The sequence below is a fragment of the Octopus bimaculoides genome, chromosome 5 (genome assembly GCF_001194135.2).
Source record: "Octopus bimaculoides isolate UCB-OBI-ISO-001 chromosome 5, ASM119413v2, whole genome shotgun sequence".
In the NCBI taxonomy this organism is placed as follows: Eukaryota; Metazoa; Mollusca; class Cephalopoda; order Octopoda; family Octopodidae; genus Octopus; species Octopus bimaculoides.
The window spans coordinates 26560327-26570322 of record NC_068985.1 but is presented as its reverse complement, the minus strand read 5'-3'; the positions used below and the strand labels follow the sequence as shown (position 1 = coordinate 26570322).

The 9996-nt window shown below is 34.9% G+C and overlaps 1 protein-coding gene across 1 annotated transcript in view; it reads right to left on the bottom strand.

Annotated features, from left to right (window-relative positions):
* LOC106883505 (prolyl 3-hydroxylase 1) overlaps positions 1-9996 on the bottom strand; it is a 167770-nt gene that overhangs the window by 43890 nt on the left and 113884 nt on the right. The window contains exon 8 of the mRNA XM_052968028.1: positions 1901-2098. Within this exon, the coding sequence (XP_052823988.1) occupies positions 1901-2098 (198 nt within the window). The remainder of the gene's footprint in view (positions 1-1900; positions 2099-9996) is intronic.

Genomic DNA, 9996 nt, shown 5'->3' with positions numbered 1-9996 from the left:
AGTTATTAATGTTCTAGTAGCAATAACAGTGAAGGTGACGATGACGGCGACAACAACAACAACAACAACAACAATAATATGCCAAACTTTCAAACTTAGCGGTGTAAGATATCCTGTTGCCTCTTCCAACGGCTCTACCATTCTGCTGCTAGTGGGGGAGGGTTGATTACTACCGCTATATATATATATATATATATATATATATATGTATATATATATATATATACAGCCACACAGACACATGCATATACAGAGTGAAGCATTTATCAAAGACAAAATTAATGAAGAATAACATCACACACAAAGAATGAAAAATCAATCACAAATTACATTGTTTTTAATCATAACTGCTTTATGATAGTCACAGCAAAGGTTTTAGCAAACAGAAGGCTGAGTTACTCAGTAAAAACAAACTGAAGAATTTCAGACTTATAATCTAAGAATAATGGCTTTACAGTATTCTGTTAACTCATTCATTAGCAAAAGGGTTGAGATTTCCTAGGGCTTTTTGGGGTTTTTTCCTCCTTCAGGTTATTGAGTGGTATTGGATTGGCAAGTACAGTAAATCAGTAGCTATGTTGTAGTTGTAAAGGAGGTAGAAAGAGCATACTAGCAGCAATGTTAGTCTTCTGCTAGATTGAACAATATAAATCTCAATATCCCAATATGAAAATCTGTTGCAGCCATGGCTGATGCCAGTGTTGCATGTCTGGCCCATTTAAGAGTATCTTTGATGCATCGGGCGATATATGCTTGAGAAGACCTGTTGAGTCAAGTAAAACCAAAATCGTAGCTGTGGCCAGTGCCCCCTGGCTGACTCCCATTCTGGTGGCACGTAAAAGGCATCATCCAAACATGGTCAATGCCAGTGTCCTCCGACTGGCTCCCATGCCAGTGACACATAAAAAGCACTATCCAAACATGATCAATGCCAGGCCCACCTGATTGGCTCAAAAAGAACTCAGCCACTTTGCATCCATCAGGCCCAACACTTGAAAGGAATTCAGCCACAATGCCTCTAATGAGGCCCAACGTTCAAAAGGAACTCAACCACTTTGCCTCCATGAGGCGCAACATTCAAAGGTTGATTTTTTACATGCCACCAGCATGAGTGCACTTGGCTTGACAGGTTCTCTTAAGCAAAACAGATCACCATAGGTCTTGGTCACTAGTCATTGCCTCTGTAAGGTTCAAAGTTCAAACATCATACTTCACCACCTCATCCCATGTCTTTCTGGGTCTACCTCTATTTATATAGGCTTCTTTCAGTTTCCATCTACCAAAGCCACTCACAAGGCTTTGGTCAGGTCAAGGCCACAGTAGAAGACACCTACCCTAGGTGCCATGCAGTAGGACTGAACCTGGAACCATGCGGTTGGGAAGCAAGCTTCTTACCATACAGCTACACCTTCACTTACAGAATGCAAACATTGTACAGTAATATTAAATTTCTGGACGGTGAGTCTTCAATGCCACTCTAATTCCAAATTAAGACAGTTCACGTCGCTTGCTGAATGAACTTGCAAACACTAGTTGTTGTTGTTGTTGTTGTTAATAGCCAAGATACAGATAGAATACTTATCAAGGCTATTGCCAGATTAAAATTTTCCATATGACATAAAAACATTGCTTTTGTGGTGACCTCCAAAAACCATAAAAGTTTATCAGCAATTTTATAAAGTAAATGTTAAGGTCCAAATGATAGTAATTTCAACATGTATTATGCATATACCTAAAATTCAAGGGAGGAAGAGTTATGAGCATCACAACTCATTTTTGACAGCCCTGTACACTTATGCTTCATGGTTACCTGAAAAAAAAGCATTGAGAGGCTATATCTCTGAACATTTTGTCAGAGTAAGTTAAGTTAAGGTACAAAATGTTCAACTAAAATACTTACAGTTACCAGGTTTACCATTTCTTGACACTGCTCATCTCCAATAAAACCATCCACAACTAAACGATAGGGTTCAAAGAGGTCGTTTGGTTCAGCCATAATTCTCAAACCATATTTCTCAAATATGTGTAAATAATGGCTTTCACTCAGACGCTTGTAGTTAAGAGGGTCCACACTGTCCAAGTCTATTGATTTCAAACTCTTGAAAACAAATAAAAATTGAAATATTTAGTTAGGTAAAAAGTATCCAATTGAACTGTATTGAATATTTCACATGCAGTCAATAACACCATACATGGTATTTAGCAAGAGTTATTTTAGTTGTTATAACATGAATGGAAATAACTTGCATAGGATCAGTAATTATGGTAATATTTATCAATTTTTGCAAAAGAAAGTATCATAGTGACTTTAAAGCTTCACTAGCTGTCATCAAACTGCATACAACTGCAATTGCAGTAACAATAATATTCCATTATCAAACCAGAAAAACTGTTTCCACCACCCCTCCCCCTCTATGCAACCCTACAAACATATAGTTTCCTCTTATCTTTCTTTATATCTTTTCCCACTCAACTACTGCTTTCTTATTTCTTTACTGCCCACAAGGGGCTACACACAGAGGAGACAAACAGATTAAGTCGATTATATCGACCCCAGTGCGTAACTGGTACTTATTTAATCGACCCTGAAAGGATGAAAGGCAAAGCTGACCTCGGCAGAACTTGAACTCAGAACATAGCGGCAGACGAAATACCGCTAAACATTTCACCCGGCATGCTAACGTTTCTGCCAGCTCGCTTTCTGCCAGCAAACTAACTTATACCATACTCAATTTTCATCTACATTGTTCCACCCACCAAAAGAACATCCTGTCAAAGACACTCTACATAAGGCTTGAAAAACAAACAAAACAGTTTGATGATGGCAAGCAAGCCAAAGCTTTAAAGTCATTGTAAATCTTATCTTATAAAAACAAATAAATATGGTACTTGACTAAAAGTTATTGAATGATCTTTCAATTTAGTATTCAGCTGTTTTTATATAAAACTTTACGTGAAAACAAACTTTAATATAATTATAATAACAGTAACAACTACAACTTCTGTTCCTTATTATCCATACTTATATATTATATCAAACAGATGAAAGAATCTAAAGACATTCAAAATAATGATGAACAAGCCTAAGATTGATTTTTTTTCAAATTTGGTGTGTATTTCTTATGAGGTTTACCCCAACCTATGTAATCTCCATTCTAAAGTCATTACCTGTTATTTATTTTATATCATGTTTGGTGAAAAATAGTTGATTACTGGTTTCCAATAAGCTACACACTGGTTCCCTGCAATTCTAATGTTGAAGGTGACAAGGGACTGTTTGTGCACTACTAGTGTAATTTTGCTTGAAAACAGCCAGTCTTTCAGTTTTTCAGTGATGTTTGTCTTTTGTCAACATATATCAACAAAAGCATGTGCATACACATAAACACCCACACAACAGGCTTCTGCACAGTTTCCATATATCAAATTTTGTTCATATGGTACTGATTGACCCAGGACTAATACGGATGAAACTTGCTTGATGTACCACATTGCAATATCAAACCTGACGGTATGCAGGTTGCAAAAGAAATATTTTTACCAGTTAGCCATGAAACGTTTTAAATTGTTAGGAAGAAAATACTAATAAATTTGAAGATATGGAAAAGAAATAACTTCTTAATGAACCAAAGCAAACAGAGTTGCATATTTTGCAAAAAAAAAAATAATAATAATAATCCAGAATTCTGGTGTTTTATAACAAGTTGGTCAAAGTAATTTACATAATTTGTTAAATAAAAAAAAAGTTTAAATTGGCCAAGTTAGTAATGTGGTGAAACCTTCCTGTACAAAGTTAAACAATTAGCTGATCATTACGATCACCATGTGTTCCAGGCAAAACAACATACATCTCATTAACTTAGTCTATCGAAAAATAAAGAATTTCCATAATTTACATTTAACCTTTCAGCATTTAAACCAGCCATATCCATCCCAAATATTCTATTTATTTTATGTTCAAACCTTCCTGGTCCAATCTCTTACATCTCACCCTACAATGTCATTCTAAAAACATACTATGACACTGTCGAAATTTTGAAGCTGCAAAATAATGCATGACTAACTCAAAGCAATGTGAATAAATAAGTATTACATTTGACAGAGTAATCTGAATGCCAAAGGATTAACCACAAAAGGACAATATCCAATAGGATTATGGTATCCAAATTACACTTTGTAAAAAATGATGCTAAACAACAACAAAATACTGAGTCACAAGACTTTGGGGCTAAACAACAACACAACAACAATAACAATTACAAGCAGAACTTAAAAGACTTTAGAACTAAACAACAACAATAGCATGCTGAGCCAGCAAGTCTCAAGTTGTTTTATCAGGAATAGTCCTCCATCTTGCTTAACATTTTTGATTGTCTTTGTTTAAGAAATTAGGGCTAAGAATATATGATACCACACTGCTAGCTAATTAATTACTTTTTTTAATGACTCAGCTGCCAGAGGAAACACAGTGTCCAAAACTCTTTTCAAGAATTCCTTAACCAGTGAGAAAAAGAGAATAAATTATCTTCATGCTGGATATCTGATTTGCATGCTTGCAACAGACTGGACTCCACTAAAAGCATCCAAGAGCCAAGTGTTGGTGTTAATAAGAAAAATACTCTCTCCAACAGAGTTTCACACAGTTTCTATCAACCAAATTTCACTCATAAGAACTTGACACTATGACAGAAGACACTTGCTCGAATCGTCATGCTGTGGAAATGAAATGGAATCTACATAGTTGGTTGCAAAGATTTCGTAAACACTCAATTATGTCTGCACTAAAAGTGGAAAATGTATTCATGCAAACCAGAACATGTATTTTGTTATTTGGGCAGAATATACAAATATACCTGTTTTGCTTTGTCAAGATGTCTCTAGGATATTTTGACTGTCTCTTTGGGCAAATAATCAGTCATGTAGAAATACATAATAGTATTCAAATAATAATGATTATTTATTTTGATGAGGCAAAGGTTAGTTTGAGAGAGAGAGAGAGAGAGAGAGAGTTGAGTTTATCTCTTATATATGACAAACATTTATTTCATTAATCTAAACCGTGCCAAATCAGATTGGAACCTGGTGCAGCTCTCCAGCTCACCAGCTTTCAGTCAAACCATCGAACCCATGCCAGCATGGAAAATGTTAAATGATGGTGATGATGATGATGATGAGTGCATGAAAGGTGGAACTCTTAGGTTTGGAACTAAAAATAATGCAGTGCAGAAAGGAATAGATATTATGATACAAAACAAGGCACTTCAGTTCTCTGAAGATCCTTCTTATTGCGAACCATTTTACAATCTGTAATAGGTGCATTTTATCAAAGCTCTAGCACTAGAGATGTAGCCTTTGTCCCTGACAAAACTAAAAAAAACCCTACATTGTCTCCATTCTTTTGTTCAATAGTGTCTTTATTGTCACATCACGGTAAAATCTGAAGGGACTTGTTTCTTCCCTGAATTGTCTATATTCATTTCATTTCTTTCTTTCCTACACAGATGGATAGCAAGAAAGCTAGAGTGAAAGGGTAATATATGAAAGAGTAACTGGAAAGAAGCAGAAAAGTAGGAGTGAAAGGTCGGTAGAAAAGAAAACTATAAATGAGAGAGAGAGTGATAAACAATTACATGAGGGTTATTGGTAGGAAGATAGAATAAGAAATATGATTGAAAAAGTGATAGAAGAGAGAGCCATGAAAGCAAGAGAATCAAAGTGAAAAAATGATAGAGTAATGGAAGAGAAAGAGAGAGAGTTAGTGAGTGATCTACAGCTATACAAAGGTTTTTGGTAAGGAGGTTGAAGAGAAACAGTATGAGTAGTATGATGGGGAAAAGCGAATGATAAAAAGGAGGTCAAATGATAGAAGAGGGAATAATGGCTGTGATAGAGAGAGGCAGATGTTAACAATGTGAGACAGAGGAAGGATTAATGTGAAAGAGTGATAGCAATAAAGAAGGGTGATTGTAGGTGAGGCTCATTACATAGGTTACATGATGTAAGAGAGAGTGACAATGTAATTACATATGTATATACATGCATATATATATGTATGTATATGCACACACATACATACAAAGGGGGTGAGAGAGGATAATTTTTAACACTTTAATAGGAAAAGAAATCAAGAACCATCAAAATATATTAAAAAATAAAGTGATTTATTTGTCTAGTGTAGTTCAATTTTAAGACAAATGTTGCCCACTTTAAACACCAAGCATAAAACATTGTAGACAAATAAAGTTATCAAGTTCCTACTCACAACTATCGTTTGTAAGCCATCTCAGCTATAGTTTGTAAGCCATCTTAGCAGTTAATTTACAATAAACAAAAAATTACCAGAGCAATTACCCACTGTAAGCAATAATTTTTTTTTTCTTTTAAATTAAGCATTTTTGTTTTCTTTTTACAATGTTGTTCTCTTTCTAGAGCAAAGCCTACAATAAATTAATATCAGTTTCAACAGATGAGATATACATTTCATCCGCATGGCAAATTGAGAGTTGGGATTGGTTCCAAGAACTCTCGTCGCACCCATTTTGGAGACAGGGGAATTGAAAAAAAAAGAAAAGAAAGAAAAACCCTAACTTGACATTAATTCCATGAATCACTCTGTGCATTATAGACTTGATTTTCTGGGTCAAATAATAGGCAGATGGGAGATATGAATAATAGAAGAATAAATCTGTATAGTTTTAAACATGTGCTGACATGTTTAATTTTATTACGCAAACAAAACAAAATATTTTAAAATGTTGTAACAATAGATTTTATTCTATTTGTTCTTTACATACCAAGATTTGAACAAATGCTTTCTTAAAGAAATTCATATTCTCATAGTCAACTCAGATTTTCTTAACATACCAATGTTATGAAGGTTCTTTCACTAACTGTATTTTAAAAATCTTAACACTGCTTAATTGCATGTCTAAACAAGAACCTAAACACGAGTGACTTGCAAGGAACAACAGTCAACTCTCCCTCAAATTACATTCCACTGTTTAAAAAAAAGAGAAGATACATCGGATAACGTAGTCCTAGATACACAATGCATACAAACAAAATAAGATAACCATGGCTAGAAGCCTTTGATTATAGGTCTGTTCAATCAGGCACAACAAGGAGGGCATGCTTAATTATCTTCTACTTTCATTCCTAGTTGCTCTGTTGTAGCAGAACCAACAATCATACTTATCTTTATACATTTGTTTATATGAATCATTTTACAATTATTTTATTGATATTTGTTATTGATATTGATATTTCAGCATTTTCAGAACTCCTCAACATTTAACAGAACAAATTATCTACAATATTTCCCACCTCTCCTCCTTATAATATTATTTACCAAACAAAGGTGACAAGCTGACAGAATTGTCACCACAGTGGACAAAATGCTTAGTGGCATTTCATCTGTCTACAAACTGTGTTCAAATTCTGCTGAGGTCGACTTTGCCCCTCATCCTTTTGGAGTTGATAAAATAAGTATCAGTTGAGTACTGGGGTTGAGGTAATCAACTTACCCACTTGCCAAAATTGCTGGCTTTGTGCCAAAATTTGAAACCCATATTATTTATTGCTGGCTTTTATATTATTCAAGTAGGATATTTTTGAAGCAGATTTTCGACAACCAAAAACTCAGCATTTAACCAACCCTTACACATTTCCAAGTAAAGCACTCTTTCCACTAGTCCTTTAAACATAAGCAACACAGTGGCCAGACATGATTTTACAGAAGATTACAAATGAACACTGTTGCTTATATGTGAATGTGTGTGTGTTCATGTCTGTTTGTCAACATCACATGACATTCACTTAGAATTTGCATACAATGACATGATATAAACACACACAAATACATACGTATATAAATATATGTGTATGCATATGTTCCTTTCTGTAGAAAAGTGTAGGTTCGAAACATCAAAGATCTCTTCCATTTTTCCTGAACACCAAACTAATACACCATGTCTGTTGTACCCTTACCGGTCTCTGTCTTTCGTTTTGTTCTTGTACAATTTTGAACCATATGTAAATATGCATGGACACAAGTGTGACTGTGTAGTTGTGAAGTTTGCTTCCCAACCACATGGTTTCAGGTTCAGCCCCACTGTGCGGCACCTTGGGCAAGAGTTTTCTATAACATCCCTAGGCCAACTAAAGCCTTGTGAGTGGATTTAGTAGACAGAAACTGAAAGAAGCCCATCATGTGTGTGTGTGTGTGTGTGTGTGTGTGGGTGGGTGTATGTTTATATCTCCTTATCTTAGCATTGTGTGATTGCTGTAAATGAGTGTCATTCATTTCCAATAATTTGCAAAAACATGTCAGGCCATGGGCAAATATCATCATGCTCGGAAACAAGTGAAGGTTGGCAACAGGAAGGGCATTCAGTTGTAGAAAATGTGCCCCAATAAACTTTGTTCAAGCACGGGAAAATAGACATTAAAATGATGATGATGTTGTTCTCATATTTTCCTTCCTCATTATCAGTAGTTTTGAAAAGCTAAACAAGATAATGTTATTTCATTCATTTCAGGATGGTACCGCAGCATAACCACAGCCTAATGGCTAAAAAGCAGAAAAAGACAAACCAATGGGAAAAAAAAGCCTCTACATAGTAACTCAACCTATTTGAAAGAGCAGTTGATTTCCCCTTAATCACATCCACGTGGTCTGATAAAATAGGATGACGTGTAGGATAAATTGTTCTACATATATAAAAAAAAAAAAACAGGATGGTCATACTGGAATGACTTTGTTCTAATGACTTCTTAATATTGGCAGATCTATGGCTATGTAACAAGAACAGAAACCAGTAAAATGGGATGAATAAATGGCAGGCATAAAGTCATTATGAAAATTATTTCATCATTTGGTTGAATCACATTTTCATTTAGATAAGGAGAAAAAGAAATAGCTCAAAGGCATTATTCTACTTCTCAAAAATAACTGAACTTAAATTCATGAATGCTGAAACAATCTCTAGAAACTTCTCTATATCCTTTCCACAGCAATAAAGTAAACTTTTATCAGTACACTTGATTTTTTTTTGTTTTCATGAAGTACATGTTTACTCGTACTTGATAACAGAAGTTTTGGTTTGTATTTTCTGAATGCTTATTTCCTATAGACAGCATTTAAAAAATATTTTGTAGTTAGAAACAAAATTTTCTTTTCCTAGAACATATTGGAACAAAACAATTTAACTTTATATGATTTGTAGATATGGTCAAATAAAAATATTCTTCACTTCAACAGTGATTTTGTGAGTCAGAATAAAATCATTTAGCTGCAGCAAGATAGATACTGCACAGTTTTCCTTACACGGAAAAGAAACATTTTATGTTTTGCTTAAATCAGATTGAACCACATGAAACAATGGTAAGAATTTAACAATTTGGCAAAGCTTTAAGTACAAACATGTCAATGTGGTTTAAGAAGTTTGCTTTAGAATCAAGTCTTAAGGATCCAGTCCCACAGCATGAACACTGGTGGCTAATGTTTTGTATCATAGATGCAATACTTCATGAGTGAAGTTGGTAGACAAAAACTGAAGACAACTATTGTAAGTACATATTATTCTTTTATTTGTTTCAGTCATTTGACTGTGGCAATGCCTTTAGTTGAACAAATCAGCCTCAAGGACTTATTCTTTGTAAGTCTAGTACTTATGCTATCAGTCTCTTTTGCCGAACTGCTAAGTTACAGGATGTAAACACACCAACATTAGTTGTCAAGCGATGGTAGTGGGGGTGACAAACACAGACACACAAACATATACATACATATATATGTATACACACACACACACATATGTATATAGGCTGTGTGGTAAGTAGCTTGCTTACCAACCACATGGTTCCGGGTTCAGCCCCACTGCTTGGCACCTTGGGCAAGTGTCTTCTACTATAGCCTCAGGTCGACCAAAGCCTTGTGAGTAGATTTGGTAGACGGAAACTGAAAGAAGCCCGTCGTGTGTGTGTGTGTATATATAT